Source organism: Crocuta crocuta, unplaced genomic scaffold (genome assembly GCF_008692635.1).
Source record: "Crocuta crocuta isolate KB4526 unplaced genomic scaffold, BGI_CrCroc_1.0 scaffold26, whole genome shotgun sequence".
Taxonomy (NCBI): Eukaryota; Metazoa; Chordata; class Mammalia; order Carnivora; family Hyaenidae; genus Crocuta; species Crocuta crocuta.
In genome coordinates, this window is record NW_027532249.1 from 12,860,597 (window position 1) to 12,878,199 (window position 17,603).

The window sequence follows — 17,603 nt, forward strand, 5'->3', positions numbered from 1 at the left end:
TAAACACAAGTATAATGTTAAGTTTTATAGTATTCTGAATGCTTGAAATATTCAAGAATTTACAAATGTAAATAAAATTTCTAACACAAATTTTTAACACAGGACAGTTTCTCGTAATCTACCCTGAAAGAGACTGTATAGAGACTGTATAAATTCAAAGCACATTCCAGTAAAAACAATATTATAGGTCAAATTAATGTGGTCTAAGTAAGCATTTTTATTCTAGTAGTTTACTCCAAAGGATTACATTTCTTATTCTTCGATATAATTCTCCACAAGTTGAGGGTTTCTTTTTTTAATTTCATATTAGTTGACACACAATGTTAACTTTAATGTCAGGGGTACAACACAGTAATTCAACACCTCTCTATACATGACGCTATGCTCACCACAAGTGTAACTACCATCTGTCATCATACAATGCTATTACAATACCAGTATATTCCCTGTGCTGTACCTTTTAATCTCATGACTTATTCCACAAACTGAGCTCTGACAGGCATTTATGCATCAAGGAGTTAGAAGATAAAACTCCTGGAGATAAATACTCCAGGAGAAGATAAACCTGGACTATAGCTATCATTTTGCTGACAAAACATACCCTGAACAGAAAGCCACCCCATCTCTGATTGAAACCACCCTTGTTACACTACCAGTCACTACTTACTTCTAATTACCGTCACTATTTGAATAATTATCTTCTAACTGATGCTTTCATTCCCATTTGTTCAGAAAATAAAATCTAAGAGTACCATATGGTATCTGTTCCCTTTAATTTGATTTGTAGTCCATAAGAATAGACAGTGATCTATTTTCATGGCTTCTGGCAAGAAGCCCAGATTCCTCATTCATTCAAATTTGCTCCTATGAGAAAATGTCTCTAAAGCGAACTTTAAATCATTCCCAAGACTTTAGGATGACTTGACTTTTCTCTTTACTCACAATGACTGTTTTCTCAAGTGATCTAATGTTCAAAGTATGCAACTGCAGAAAAAATGCTGGGCTGAGAATCGGAACACCTGAAAATTCAATCCTATTTGTACCTGCAAACATGAGACCTAAATCACACTCTTCCACTGACTAAACAACTGAAACAAATTAGTGAAGTTCTTCACATATGTATTACAGAGCTCCAGTTTTGATGCATAAAACATTTCTGCTTATTGGTTTATATATTGGCATTTTACCTATGATTTAATTTGGGGGGAAAATCAGCTCAGCTGCTTTTACAGTTTCAAACTACTTCCTCAGATAATCATTTAAGTTTCTTTTAGCTATTAGATTGTTTTTCTTTTTTACATTGCTTTGCAATTTATCATTTTTAAAATTCTTCACCACTACAATCTTAATCTTAACCTGAAGACTGAATTATTTACATCTTTCAGAGATTTTATTTGCCCAACTGTTCAAAATGGTCACGCAAGTCAAACTGAAAGGCACCTCTACTACTAGAAAGAAATGTTTAATTTTTAAATTTTATCAGGTGGAAAAAAGGGGCTAATTTGTGTTAGCTGAAATTAATTTTAACAATTTGGTCAGAATAAGGCTGAACTTTAATTTCTGTATTTTTGTCACTATGAAACACTGTTTCTGTAGTTGCAATTAATAGAAAAAGGAAACTGGTGTGTTAAATGAAAAAGAAAAGATGGGGGATATAGGAATGGGCAAAATGAGTGAAGGGCAGTGGGAGATACAGATTTCCAATTATGTAACGAATAAGTCATGGGAATAAAAAGTACAGCATAGGGAATATAATCAACAATATTATAATAACATTGTATGGTAACAGGTGGTAACTAAACTTGTGGTAGGCAAAACATACAGAAATGCTGAATCAATATATTGTACACCAGAAACAGAGCATGGTGTGTCAATTATACTCAAAAAAATACCCAAAAAAGCCAGAATTCAACAAGCTTCATATAAAATAAAAATGAAAGATAAAAATAAGGAAGCAATGAGAAGCATTTATGTGAATGTGAGACCTCTAAAGGAATCAAGTTAGTCCTATCACTCACTACAAGACTGAGTTAAAACACTTCTAACAATTGAATAGTCTACCTTAACAAATGATTCCTGTCTTTTACAACTCGATTCTTAAGCTAAAAAACATTGTAAATCTTATTTAATAAGAAGGTACTCCTGCACCTCTACTGTGAATAAAAATAAATTACCTTATCTGGTGTTGACTCAAAAGAATCTCTCATCTGCTTATCCAACGGTGGGTCAGGAGGTGGTTTTATTTGATTATCCAAATGACAATTTTCAGAAGCCCTTTTTGTGGTTTTATTAATTTCAACTGTAACATCATGAACTTTAACTTCTTCAGAATTAATTTCTTTAATTTCTTCCTGCTGGCAAGTTATATTTTTATCATCATGTGGTTTGGTCCCTAAAAATATACTTTGAGTTGCTGGATGATGCATTTCTAAGGCTGGTAGTGAAAAACTGGTTCGTATTAAGCCCAATTTAGGGGAAACTTGAGAGTCCAACTTATTTTGCTGCACAGAGTTAAATTTTGAGAGTTTAATTTTAGTCCAGTTGGAGTTCTTTTTAGTTGAGCTGTTTATTCCATTTAATATACATTTCACAGGCTTTGTTTTTCTACTGGGGAAGAAACGATTGCATTGAACATCCTGATTTGTTTCCTTCTGATGAAGTATTTGTCTTTCATTATTAGTCTCTTCCAATTTTATTTCTGTAGGCTTCTCCTCCTTTACACTTTCCATTTGTGAAGATTCCTTTTTTACCTCTACAGTATCTGACTCAATTTCACCAGCAATTTCTTCACAGAGCTGGAGAATGCTACCCCGTTTGCTCTTTCCTGCTTGCTCCAGCTCATTATCTACACTTTGTTCAGGCACTGATGGCTGTGGGCTTTTTTGGGATTCTGCACTAGTATTCACTTGTGTGTGAACTGACTTCTTCATCTCATTCTTTTTAGAGACTGGTGAAGTAACCATTTTTGATCTTTTTATCTCAGAAGTTACAGGCACAGATTTTATTTCCTCTTTTCTAGTATTTTTCTGAGGACACTTTTCAGATCCTTTTATGCACTGAGAACTACAAGTATAAGCTGTCTGATGCTCTACTTTGCGTTTTTTTCCTTTGGGGGAATTTATTACTTCATTAATTATAAGATTTTCATCCTCTTTAGAGTCAGACTTTATTTCCGGTACTTTTCTTTTCACATGCTTTTGGCTTGTTTTAACTTTATTATATTTACTTTGAGTATTGTTACAGTGCTCTTTTCTTGGTGGCAAATTCTGTTTAGCCACTTGAACTTGACTCTGAATTTCTCTATTACGCAGAGACCTGGTTGAAACTTCTGTTAACTGTTGAAGTCTCTGTGACCTCCGGTTAAGCTGTTCATTTGATTTAGGAGTTCCATGCACTGACTTTTTCTGAGGTAATTTTTTCTTTTTCGTAGATTCTTGTTGTGAATGTCCCTTCACAGTCACCATATTTTTATTAATGGACTTGCTAGCTTTTTTATCATTGGATGCAGCTTTTGATGACCTTGTACTCATGCATGTTCCTAATTCAGATTGATTTATTTTACTCTCAGTAGAAGATTTAACCAGTGATTTGATAGTTTCCTTTCGGCCTGATTTTTTTGCCAGATTCGTTTGAGAACCTTGAATTTGTGTTTCTGAATTCTTATCTTCACTTTTTTTAATAACACTGGAGGAATTTTCTTTTGATTTCTCCTGAATGGACATCATTCCTGAGTAAGGTCCTCCTTTTCTCAGTAGTTTTCAAGAGGATTTTCGTGTTCTGGTAGGTGCAAATGCTGAATGTCTAGTATTATTCTGAGAAGGTCTTAAAAATCAACTTTGAGGCTGATGTACATTTTCAACAAAACTACTAGTTTGCTTCAAATAAGGTTTCAGTCATCCCTAGGACATGAGAAAAGCTGGTATGAAGGCTGAAAGATATTTGCTTTACTTCCGGGCAAGGCAATAGAAATTTGAGGAAAATTTAATTCTAATTTGATATTTTTACAATTTTTTATGAAAAAACTTAATTCCGGTTCAAACTGTTTTGTTAATTTTTCAATTAATAATGGTTTTCAGGCCTAGCCCTATTACTGGAGGAGTTATTTATCACTGACCTGTTTTGACAAAGATTTTGAAAACTTTTTTCTTCTGAAGTCTACAGTTACTGGACTTCGATTCATTTGAAACATGTCTTACAGCTAACAGGTTTCTTTCCTTGTTTGCTGAGACTGTTAGTTTAAAGTTCTTATCTAACCTTTTTCGTTTAATAAAATACTCTATTAACATAGATTTCCTTTTGTGCTGCCATTTCTGAAAAATTAAAAAAAATTAAAATTAAATGTGTACAATCCAAGAAATATGGCAATGCTAATAGTATACAGAAATAATCTAATTTATGTAAAATCTAACTTCTCCTTTTTAATTATTTAGTCCGTATATTTAAGGCTAACAGAATAAAATATCCCAACTACATTCTTATAAGTAATCAATTATTTGTCTTATATAAGTACACAACAGTCGAAAATCAATTTTTTCCTTGAGATTACTTACAATTCTTTTCCCACAAGATAGAACTGATCTTTCAGCCACCATAACTCATGAAAATTTGACAAAATCATTCCTTAAAATATCCTCTTAACACATTACACAGCACCTAAAAAAAAAAAAAGTGTATTTAAAAATGTTTAAAAGGTGCAAAGGAAAGATGCAAATTATTCACTCACCACTCAATAAATACAACACTCTACAATTTTAACCTGTCTTACCATTAGTCTTCAGAATTCACTTTATACATACCACATAACTTTACTATTTCTAACCTGAGGTAAACTATCCATTTTATGCTGTAGAAAAAGTTTAAAATACAAAATACAATTCATGACATATACACACAATAGGTTAAAGTGGTAAAGTAAAATCCTATTTTGAGGAAAAAAGAGTACACATAAATAACTACTTGTACACAGAAAAACACTGATACACACAATTGAAAGGCAGATTTAAACATTTACTTCTACTCTCATGTAAAACCTACTTTAAAAAAAAAGCAATAGATTAAAACAAGACAAAAGCATAAACCTAAAGAATAAACACTAAATGGTAAAAATAAAAAATATGGGAGCTACAAAGAATGATAAATAATAGGTGCGCCTGGGTGGCTCAGTCAGTTAAGTGTCCGACTTCGGCTCAGGTCATGATCTCACGGTTCATGGGTTCGAGCCCCGCGTTGGGCTCTGTGCTGACAGCTAGCTCAGAGTCTGGAGACTGCTTCAGATTCTTTATCTCCCTCTCTCTCTCTGACCCTTCCCTGCTCACACTGTCTCTCTCTCTCTCTCTCTCAGAAATAAATAAAACATTTTAAAAAATTTTTTAATGATAAATAATAACCACCAGACTCAAGAAAACTTGAATCCTAAGCAAGAAATGGGGGAACTGAGAAGTAGCTCTACTTACAACCACAGAATCCCCCAAAACTCAGTAATTGGAAGTACCAGGCTCCATCAGAGATGAGAATGAAAAAAACAACTCAAAAAAGCAGAAAGAGGGGCGCCTGGGTGGCTTAGTCGGTTAGGCGTCCAACTTGCGCTTAGGTCATGATCTCATGGTTCGTGGGTTCGAGCCCCGCGTCGGGCTCTGTGCTGATGGCCAGCTCAGAGCCTGGAGCCTATTTCAGAGTCTGTATCTCCCTCTCTCTCTTACCCTCCCCTGCTCACACTGTCTCTCTCTCTCCTAGAAATAAATAAAAATATTAAAAAAAAAAAAAAGCAGAAAGATTCCAAGACTGCCATTCCAATTACTAGCACCCAGGAGACTGCCCACTCCCGCATCCTTGAAGACTGTAGTATACATATCTAGAAAAAGTAAAATGAAAGATCTTTGGTCTGGGGACTCAGAAGTGCAGCTGAGGGAAGAAATATCATACTAACAACAGAGGGAGTAAGTAGGAGTACACACAGTGATTGCTGAAACTCACTCCTTCCACTAAAGTTCTCTTTTGCCTACTCAAGAGACTCCTAGAGGAGGCAGCCACGACTGTACTTTCCAGGAGGATCATTTTCTAATGAATCTGACAGGCCCTTAGAGATAAAAGATCCAAAAAAATACTTATAGGACCCATAGTCCATAGTAGTCCATAGTCCATAAGCACAAGCACCCTGTCTCTCACACCCTACAGTCAGGAAACTACCAGCCCACCCACCATCCAAATACACAAAACTTTCCAATCAGTTTTTAGTGTCTCACTTGTAACCCTGAGCAAATAAACAAGAATAACCACAGACATAAGAAAAACCTTAAAATGAAAAAACAGGAACTAAACACCTTGGCAAAAACAAACTATGCAGAGCCAAAAACTAAAAATAAGCTAATCCATTCATGAAACAAATAAACAAGAATATTTACAGTAAAAAAAGGGAACACATGAAAATTAAAAATAGCAAAGAAATTAAAAAATCAATAAAAGCATTAGAAGATAAGGTAAGAAGATCTCCTATAAAGTCAAACAAAAAAAAAAGACAGAGATGGTAAATAGGAGACAAAATATAAGAAGAAAATTAAAAGGCAATCCGTATCAAAGTAACACCAGCATTCTTCACAGAGCTAAAACAAACAATCCTAAAATTTGTATTTTTACAAATTTTGGGGTCTTTTACTAGAAAAGACCCCAAAGAGCCAAAGCAATCTTGAAAAAGAAAATCAAAACTGCAGGCATCACAATCCCAGACTTCAAGCTATATATTAAAAAGCTGTAATGTAATCATCAAGACAGTATGGTACTAGCACAAGAGACACAAAGATCAATGCAACAGAATAGAGAACCCAGAAATGGACCCACAAACATACGGCCAACTAATCTTTGACAAATCAGAAAAGAATATCCAATAGAAAAAAGTCTCTTCAGCAAATGGTGCTGGGAAAACTGGACAGCAACATGCAGAAAAATGAACCTGGACCACTTTATTACACCATACCCAAAACTAAACTCAAAATGGATGAAAGACCTAATGTAAGACAGGAAGCCATCAAAATCCTAGAGGAGAAAACAGGCAACACCCTCTTTGACCTCAGCCATTATAAGTTCTTACTAGTCTCTGGAGGCAAGGGAAACAAAAGCAAAAATGAACTACTGGGACCTCATCAAGATAAAAAGCTTCTGCACAGTGAAGGAAACAATCAGCAAAACAACAAGGCAACCAATGGAATGGGAGAAGATATCTGCAAGTGACGTATCAGATAAAGGGTTAGTATCCAAAATCTATAAAGAACTTATTAAACTCAACACCCAAAAAACAAATAACCCAGTGAAGAAATGGGCAAAAGACACGAATAGACACTTTACCAAAGAAGACATCCAGATGGCTAACAGACACATGAAAACATGCTCACCATCACTCATCATCAGTGAAATACAAATCAAAACCACAATGAAATACCACCTCACACTTGTCCAAATTGTTAACATTAACAACTCAGGCAATGACTGATATTGTCAAGGATGCAGAGAAAGAGGAACCCTTCTGCACTACTGGTGGAAATGCAAACTGGTGCAGCCACTCTAGAAAAACCGGAGGTTCCTCAAAAAATTAAAAATAGAACTATTATACAATTCAGCAACTGCACTACTAGGTATTTATCCAAAAGATATAAGAGTGCTGAGTGCTGATTCAAAGGGGCATATGCACCCCAATGTTTATAGCAGCACTATCAACAATAGCCAAAGTATGGAAAGAGCCCAAATGTCCATCGACTGATGAATGGATAAAGAAGATGTAGTTGTGTATGTGTGTCTACTTTTGCACACAATGGAGTATTACTTGGCAATCAAAAAGAATGAAATCGTGGGGCGCCTGGGTGGCTTGGTCGGTTGAGCGTCCGACTTTCGCTTAGGTCATGATCTCGCGGTTCGTGGGTTCGAGACCCGCGTCGGGCTCTGTGCTGACTGCCAGCTCAGAGCCTGGAGCCTGTTTCAGTCTGTGACTCCCTCTCTCTCTGACCCTCCCCTGCTCACACTGTCTCTCTCTCTCCTAGAAATAAATAAAAACATTAAAAAAAAAATAAAAAAAAAAAAAAAGAATGAAATCTTGCCATTCAGAACAACATGGAGGGAGCTAGCATGTATTATGCTAAACAAAGTAAGCCAGAGAAAGACAAATATCATTTGATTTCACTCCTATGTGGAGTTTAAGATACAAAACAGATGAACATAAGGGAAGGGAAGCAAAAACAATATAACAACAGAGAGGGAGACAAACTCTAAGAGACTCTTAAATACAGGGTGTTGGGGGGGGAAGGGCTAAAGCAGTGAGGCGCATTAAGGAGGACATGAGCACTGGGATGCTATAGGTGTTATATTTAAGTGATGAGACATTAAATTCTATTCCTGAAATTATTATTATACTATATGTTAACAAACTTGGATTTAGATTTAAAAATTTAAAAAAAATTGATGAGCAAAGGGCGTTGCTTAAGTTATGAGTCATTAAATTCTATTTCTAAAATTATTATTACACTATGTGTTAATTAACTTGGATTTAAATTTTAAAAATAATAATAAAAAAAAGAAAATTAAAAGAACATCCACAGAGGTCTTTCTAGTATCAGTTGTTTTAGAAAAGAGAAAAACAGGGGCACCTGGATGGCTCAGTTAAGCATCCAACTTCAGCTCAGGTCATGATCTCAAGTCCTGCATTGGGCTCTATGCTGACCGCTCAGGGCCTGGAGCCTGCTTCAGATTCTGTGTCTCCCACTCTCTCTGACCCTCTCCTGTTTGCACTCTGACTCTCTCAAAAACAAACATTAGAAAAACTTTTTTAATAATAAAAAAAGGAGAAAGAAATGAGTTTCCAAATTAAAAGGACCAAGAACACCTAGCACAGTGGATTTTTTTTTTAATGTTACAAAGTATATCATGAGGAGAAAAAGACTACCCTCAAGCTACTAGGGAGTGGGAAAAAATCTTGACCACATATATATCATACATGCAAATTATTATTTGCAAGGGAAAAAAGAAAAAAATATTAGTATGTGAACTCATTAAGGTGAATAAAAAGACTTTAAATAACAATTAGCTGAAATACATAATAGAAGAAAATATCACATGCTAGTTTCACATACACAAATCAACTTAGAAAGTAAAGGGACATATGGGGCACCTGGGTGACTCGAGCAGCTTGATCTCGGCTCAGGTCGCAAAATGGCAGTTTCTGAGTTTAAGCCCTGCATCCAGCTCTGCACTAATGGCATGGAGCCTGCTTTGGATTAGATCTCTCTCTCTGTCCCTGCCCCACCTGTGCTCTCTCTCTCAAAAAGTAAACGGGGGGGGGAGGGGGGGAGAATGGCAAACACTTAAAAAAAAAGTAATGGGTGTATATTTGTGTCACTTAGTTGTAATAATTAAGAGTTCCAACACATCAATAGACAAGAAAGTAATGGAAGAGAATAGACTCCAAAAATAGGCCCAAGTTCATGAGGGAAGTTATTACATACAAAGGTAGTATTAATCTAATTACTTTCAAATTAATGAAGTAAGATTATTCAATATATGGTATCAATGTCACCAAAGGCAAAGGAAACAAAAGCTAACATGAACTACTGGGACTTCATCAAGATAACAAGCTTCTGCACAGCAAAGAAAACAATCAACAAAACTAAAAGGCAGCTTAAATGGGAGAAGACATTTGCAAATGATGTATCTGATAAAGGGTTAGTATCCAAGAATCTATAAAGAATTTGCCAAAACTCAACTCAACTCAAATAATCCAGTTAAGAAATGGGCAGAAGACATGAACAGACACTTTACAAAGAAGACATCCAGATAACTAACAGACAAGGGGAGAGATGCTCATCATCACTCATCACTAGGTAAATACAAACCAAAACCATGATGAGATACCACCTGACACCTGTCACAATGGCTAAAATTAACCACACAACAATAGGTGTAGACAAAGATGCAGAGAAAAGGGAACCCTCCTACACTGCTGGTGGGAATGCAAACTGATGCAGCCACTTTGAAGAATAGCATGGAGGGTCCTCAAGAAACTAAAAATAGAACTACAATACGATTCAGCAACTACACTACTAGGTATTTACCCAAAGGATACAAAAATACAGATTAGAAGGGGTATTTGCAACCCAAGGTTTAGAGCAGCATTATCAACAATAGCCAAACTGGGGAGAGAGTCCAAATCTCCACTGACTGATGAATGGATAAAGAAGATGTGGTATGGGGAGCCTGGGTGACTCAGTCGGTTAAGCATCTGACTTCAGCTCAGGTCATGATTTCACGGTTCGTGGGTTCAAGCCCCGCGTTGGACTGTGTGCTGACAGCTAGCTCAGAGCCTAGAGCCTGTTTCGGATTCTGTACCTCCCTCTCTCTGACCCTCCCCTATTCACGTGGTCTCTCTCTCTCAGAAATAAATAAAACATTAAAAAATTTTTTAAAAAGTGGTGTATGTATACAAAGGAATATTACTCAGCCATCAAAAAGAAGAAACCTTGCCATTTGCAATGAGGTGGATGGAGCTAGAACATAGTATGTCAATCAGAGAAAGACAAATACCATGTGATTTTACTCATACATGGAATTTAAGAAACTAAACAGATGAGGGGCCCCTCAGGAGGTGGCTCAGTTGTTTAAGCATCCAACTTCAGCTCAGGTCATGATCTTGGGGTTAAATGAGTTCAAGCCCCATGTTGGATTCTGTGCTGACAGCTCAGAGTCTGAAGTGTGCTTTTGATTCTGTGTTGCCCTACTCCCTCTGCCCCTCCCCTACTCACACTCTGTCAAAAATAAATAAATGTAAAAAAAACAACAGATGAACATATGGGAAGGCAGGCAGGGAGAGAAGAGAGGGAAACAAACCACAGGAGATTCCTAATGATAGAGAACTATAGGATAATAGAGGGAGGTGGGTGGGAAAGGGGCTAGATGGGTGATGGGTACTAAGAAGGGCATTTGTTATGATGAGCACTGGCTGCTGTATCTAAGTGAGGAGTCACTGAGTTCTACTCCTGAAACCAATATTGCACTGTATATTAACTAAAATTTAAGTAGATACATACATACATACATACATACATACATACATACATAGGAGCTCCTCTCCTGGGTGGTTCAGTCGGTTACGTGTCCAACTTCAGCTCAGGTCATGATCTCTCGGTCCATGGGTTCAAGTCCCATGTCAGGCTCTGAGCTGTTAGCTGTCTCCCTATCTCTCTGTCCCTCCCCTGCTCACACTCTTCTTTCTCCCTCCCCCAAAACAAACATTTTTAAATTTTTAAATAAATAAATAAATAAAAACAATTGGTGTCGGGACAATTAGGTAACCATCTGGGCAATTTTGGTTAAGACTGAGGTAATGTCCAGGAAAAATTTAACCATTAAAAATTAATTAAGATTTAAAACATAACAGATTAAATGTGGGAAATTGTAATATTTATTTTCACAGTGGGAAAGACTTTCAAACCCTGTCACAAAATTCAAAAGCCTGGTTTGAGAGACAAAACTGGGGAAATACTCTGGCAAGAAAAAGCAAAAGTTAATCACCATAATGTATTTGCAGGAAAGAAACCACACATGGTTGGTGATAGTAACAGAATAATTAAGTTAGAACCAAGACAAAATACCAATTTTCACCTATCAGGTCAAAGATCAGGAAGTTTAACAACACAGTCTTGAGAAAGGTTTATGACAGGTACTTTCACATTATTGCAGATAATTCAATGTCTATGCAGGACAATCGGGCAATACCTACCAAAATTATAAAAGGTAAATTTCAAACAATTCCATTTCCAGGACTTTACATTACAGACATACACATGCACAAGTACTCAAAGACACAAATAAATATAAAATTAATTGCCAACACTGAATCAATAGACTGAGTACTCCAACAAACAGGCATCAGTTTAAGCTACTTACATATTGATGCAATTATATATACCCAACAGAATACCATGCAATTACGTCAAGTGAATTCCAAGCAAAGTTCCTAGTCTTTTTATAAAGAAACTGACAACCTGATTTTAAAACTTACATGGAAATGTAGCAACTATATACAATAATCAAAGCGTTTTTTAAAAAAGATTTTCTTGAATACTGATAACTATCCAATTTCAAGACTTACAAATCTAGAGTAATCAAAGCAGTGATTAAGGAAGCAGAGATCAATCGAATAGAGAATCCAAAATAAGACCCATACATTTATGATCAAATGATTTTCAGCAAAAGTGCCAACACAAATCCATGGGGAAAACAAAGTCTGAAAAAATGGTGCTAGAACTACTGGATATCTAATAGAAGAGAAGACAAGAAAGAACATCAACCCTAACGTCACGCAACTGACAAAAATAATTTGAGACTGATCACAGAAATGAGTATAAAACTATAAAGTTCATGGGGCGCCTGGGTGGCTTAGTCGGTTGAGCGTCTGACTTTCGCTTAGGTCATGATCTCGCAGTTTGTGGGTTCGAGCCCCGCGTCGGGCTCTGTGCTGACTGCCAGCTCAGAGCCTGGAGCCTGTTTCCGTCTGTGACTCCCTCTCTCTCTGACCCTCCCCTGCTCACGCTGTCTCTCTCTCTCTCTCTCTCTCTCTCTCTCTCTCCTAGAAATAAATAAAAATATATAAAAAAAAAAAAAAAACTATAAAGTTCAAAAATAAAACAAAAACAAGATCTTTGAGGTAGACAAAGATGGATTTTAGGCAAGAATCCTACTCATTCTACACATGACCATGTAAAAACTCATATTCTAAAATCTTCAAAGCAGCTTTATGCACAATAACCAAAATCTGAGGGGGAAAAAAAACCACCAAAGGTCCAGTGAACAGATCAACGTGGTATATCAATATATAATAGAAAATTACTCTAAAATCAAAAGAACTACTCAAACAATATGATGAACTTCACAACCGTTATGGTGAGTGAAAAAAGCTTGACCGAAAGAGTGCATTATGTAGGATTCCACTTGAAATTCTAGAAAAAGCAAACTATAGTTGACCCTTGAACACTACAGGCGTTGGAATGCCGAATCCTGGTGCAGTCAAGAATCTGCATATAACTTTTCTTTTCCCCAAAACTTAACTACTAATATAGCCTACTGTTGACAAGATGCCTTACCAGTAAGTTAATTAATACATATTTTGTGTTATATATATGTATTATATACTGTATTCTTACAATTAAACCTGAGAAAAGAAAATGTTAAGAAAATCATAGGAAAATAAATTTATAGTACTGCATTTATTGATATCATAAATTTACAACATCCTTTGACAAGATAAATCATGTCAGTACCTACATCAATACTGTCCTAAATGATACAACACTGTAAATGTTATATGCTATCATTAACACTAGATATCAGAAATGAAAAGATAATGTGAAAAAGAAATTCCTATTTACAGGTATAACAATTTATGCACTAATGAGGCAGCAATGATCGCTTTACAATAGTCTAGTATAACTGATCAACTGCTCCATGTTGGCTAGCATATACACTAATGAATTGTTATATAATTGTTATGTCATACAGTATTACAATCATATTCATAACACAACACTGCAAATACATTTTTTTTTAAAAAAAAACACTTACCTGTAATGATAGGCTAATATACGGTTTCTCCAATTACAACAGAAAGAAGCATACTGTACATAATGTAATTCTTTGAAAGTAAAGTTATAAAACAGCAAGAAAACACTATTAATTTCATATTAAATATTACTCACCTTATGCCTATGTAAAGATAAGCTATCCACTTCTATACAAGTCTTGTACATGATTTTCTATATGATGAATATTTAAGCAATGATGATGATGATGATGATGATGAAAGAAAAACGTCTCATACAGTTCTTGCCACAAGTTATTAGATTTTCACACGAAGACACACATACAACAGATAAGTTTATTAACTGTATGGCATGATGATTATTTACTATTGATTAAATGGAAGTGGATCACCATAAATGTCTTCATCCTCGTTTTCACTCTTCACACTGAGTAGGCTGAGGAGGAGGAGGAGGAGGAGGAAGAGGAGGGGTTGGTCTTGGTGTTTCAAGGATAGCAGAAGAGGTGAAGGTGAAAGAGTAGGCAAGAAAGGCATGCACACTTGGTGTAACTTTACAGCAATACATTGTATTTCCGCCTGATATTTTTGTTTTTTCATCTCTTTAAAAATGTTTCTATACAATACAATCCTTCTACATTTGCTTTAGTTTCAGTACCTATACCATAGAAGGGTCCACATCCTATAAGAAGTCAAAAGCAGTCTTGAATAATTGGAATGCTCTGTCAAACTGTCTAATGTCAATCTGTTTCCTGGCACTGCTTCTTCCACATTTTCATCTTCTGCCATTGGTTCAGCTGTGTTTATCTTCATCAAATCATCTGTTAATTCCTCTTTTGTAGCATCTATTAGCTCTTGAATTTCTCCAAGATCTGTATCTTAAAACCCTTCACGCTCCCCATCATTTTTTGCCATATCCACAATCTCTTTCAAGACTTCCTTGATTGTCTCTGTTGTAAATTCTGTAAGATCATGTGCAACTCCTGGACACATTTTTCTCCCACAGGAATTTACTGTTTCAGGCTTGACAGGTTTCATGGCTTTTTCTATAAACAACAATGGCATCTTCAATGATGGATCCTTCCAGACTTTCATGGTGTTCTATTAGGGTTCTTTTCCACAGCACTGAATATTCTATAGAGTATCATGTGTGATAAGCCTTAAAGGTTCTTAAGACCTCCTGATCTAGAGGCCAAATTAGAGATGTTGTGTTTAAGGACAAGTAGACCACTTTAATGTCTCTGGTGCTGAACTCATGAGGTTCTGGGTGCCCAGGCACATTGTCTAAGATCAGAAGAACTTTAAAAAACGGTATCTTACTAACAAGGTACTTCCAAACTTAAGGGACAAACTACTCACGAAACTAAACCAGAAAAAGGGTTCTCATTGTCCAGGCAGTCCATTTTGTTATATAACCAAAAGTCTGGGGCGCCTAGCTGACTCAGTTGGTAGAGCACAAGACTCTGATCTTGGGCTGTGAGTTCGAGCCCCATGTTGGGCATAGAGATTAGTTTAAAAAAAAGTCTAGCAGCTAGTGTTTCTCTTTTCTCTTCAGCATTTGGAGATTAGCAGCTTTATAGATAAGAACAATTCTGATCATAAACCAAATTGCATTTGCACAAAACAAATGAGTTAGCCTATCCCCTCCTGCCTTAAATCCTAAAGCTCATTCCTCTTCCTTACTAACAAATGTCCTTTATTGGCATTTTTTTCCAGAATAGGGCACTTTTTCTCTGCATTAAAAAACCTGTACAGGCAGATACCCTTTCTCCTCAATGATTTTCTTAATGGCATCTGATAACTTATTTGCTGCCTCTTAGCTGGCAGAAGCAGCTTCTCCTGTTGTCTTGATATTTTAAAAACCAAACCTCTTTCAAAAATTATTAAGCTAGCCTTTGCTGGCATTAAATTCTCCAGCTTTAGAACCTTCACCTCCCTTTTAAATTGTCATTTAATGACTTTGCCTTTTCTCAAATCATATTAGAGTCTATAGGTATGCCTTTCTTATTAGCAATCCTGAACACACATAAAAACTGCATTTTCAATACAAGATAAAAAGGTTATTTCAAAAAGTACAAGGTTTTGATGCCTTCTGGCATAACTGCAGCAATAGCTTCATGAATTTCCTTTTCTTTTCCTACAATGGTCCTTTAGCTAAATTCGTTTATCTTGAATTGGAGGGCAACTTTAGCTGTAGGCCTCAATCAATGGTACTTATGAAGCAATTCAACTTTTTCTTATAATGTCATGACTTTTCCCTGCTTCTTGAGAGCACTTGCAGCATCACTAGCAGCACTCTGTATGTGTCCCATGGTGTTATTCAAAGTTTACAGTATTGCACTAAACACAATGAAAAGTACGCAAGAACTGTTGAGATCATTTTTTACTGTGATACGTAATTTACTGGAGACTAATCACACAGAGATGATTAGTATCACACAGTATTTAAAATGGACTCAAACACCTGAGCTCAGAACAGCAACATAAGGTGCCTACGAAATTATTAACAGTAATACAGTATGTACTATTACAGTAATACAGTATGTACTACAGTTAATTTTATGCAGTTATGATTTAATACTGCATCTCTATATTTGTTTACATTTCTTTTGACAGCAAATGATGCAATGTATGGTCTATGTGTATATATTGTAATAAATTTTAACTTTTTATAACATATTCGTCAATATTTTATGATAATAAATAATAAAATAACTTACATATATTTTATGCATTCATGAGACTCCTAACTTTTTGTTAATTTTTTCAATATTTCTAGGTTCATCTGTGAGCTGTTTTTTGAAGTGCCACAAATCTCAAAAAAATTTTCAATGTATTTACTGAAAAAAATCCACATGTAAGTGTACCCACTTATGTTGTTCAAGGGTCAACTATAATCTACAGTAATAGAAAGTAGATGAGTCACTGCCTAGGGTCAGGGGTGGAGGGAGAAACAGACTTTTGGAAATGATCGAAGTGTTCTGTGTCTTGACTGCAATGGTGGTTCTAAGAGTGTGTTTATCTGTCAAAATCCACCAAATTGTACAGTTTGAGAGTGAAGTTTACTGTATATAAACTATAATAAAGCTGTCCAAAAAAACAGTGCTGTAAGAAACTGATATGGATCTGTACCTACAACCAAGAAACACTGTTAAACCAAAAAAAGCAAGGTGCTGAACAGGGTAAAAATAGCCGTTTTTTAGAAGAGTAGGAGAAAGGAAATGTATAGAAACATATGCTTACTTAATAGTAAAGATTTCTGGGAAGTGTCAGGAGTGTAAAAAAGCTTACTTTTCACTATACACTTACTCAAACGTTTTATTATGTAGACATATAACCTAGTCAAAAAATTAAAATATAAGTTTTATTTCTTTGAAAATATAAGTATATTTGGCACACTAATTCATATTGGAAGGCACTAAATTATCAAAGTATAAGCCACTTACCTTATTGAGACAGAAATCACATATCACTTTTTCTTTAAATTGAATGATGATATTTCCAATGAATGATGCTTCTAATAACTTCTTGTGTTTGGGGATTAATCTTAAAAAAAAAAAAAAAACATCCTATAACTAAAGTAAAATAATCTATTAAAACACGTGGGAATATAAAAATACTATTGTCTACTAACTGATCTATTAAGACAACTTAAGAATAAACTAGATAAAACAACTGCCTAATGACAATGCAAAGCATCACATATCTCATTTTTAATAAGTTAGATATAATAGATTAGGTTTTTCTTCCAATATAGTCACTACCTCCAAACCTCCACTCCATGGAAGGAGTATATTTTCCTTCCCAACTGGTGCTGAGCTTAGCCATATGCCTTCCTTTGGCCTCATGGTGAGCAAAGTAATACTACCCCGCCCTCATAGCTTTAGTCATCTAACTTGCTTTGCCAAATAGTACATCAGCAGAAATGATGCAAATAGAGGTTTGAAATGTCTTTGTGCAGCTGGGCTTGCCCTCTTGTGTCTCTGCAATCACCATGAGAAGAGTTTCAGCAGGTAGAGGAAGGCAGCCCTTC

General features: G+C 35.7%; 1 protein-coding gene across 4 annotated transcripts in view; it reads right to left on the minus strand.

The window, feature by feature from the left end:
- Positions 1 to 17,603, minus strand: part of ESCO1 (establishment of sister chromatid cohesion N-acetyltransferase 1) — a 68,494-nt gene that overhangs the window by 34,862 nt on the left and 16,029 nt on the right. For 2 of the 4 annotated variants that reach the window (XM_077778182.1, XM_077778184.1), the window contains exons 1-2: positions 4,551 to 4,639; positions 2,175 to 4,310 (exon numbers count right to left, since the gene is read on the minus strand). In XM_077778182.1, coding sequence (XP_077634308.1) covers positions 2,175 to 3,725 — 1,551 coding nt within the window. In that variant the 5' untranslated portion in view covers positions 3,726 to 4,310; positions 4,551 to 4,639. Of the gene's footprint in view, positions 1 to 2,174; positions 4,311 to 4,550; positions 4,640 to 17,016; positions 17,117 to 17,603 lie in introns of those variants that run through there. The other 2 variants (XM_077778183.1, XM_077778185.1) reach the window with 2 other exon arrangements.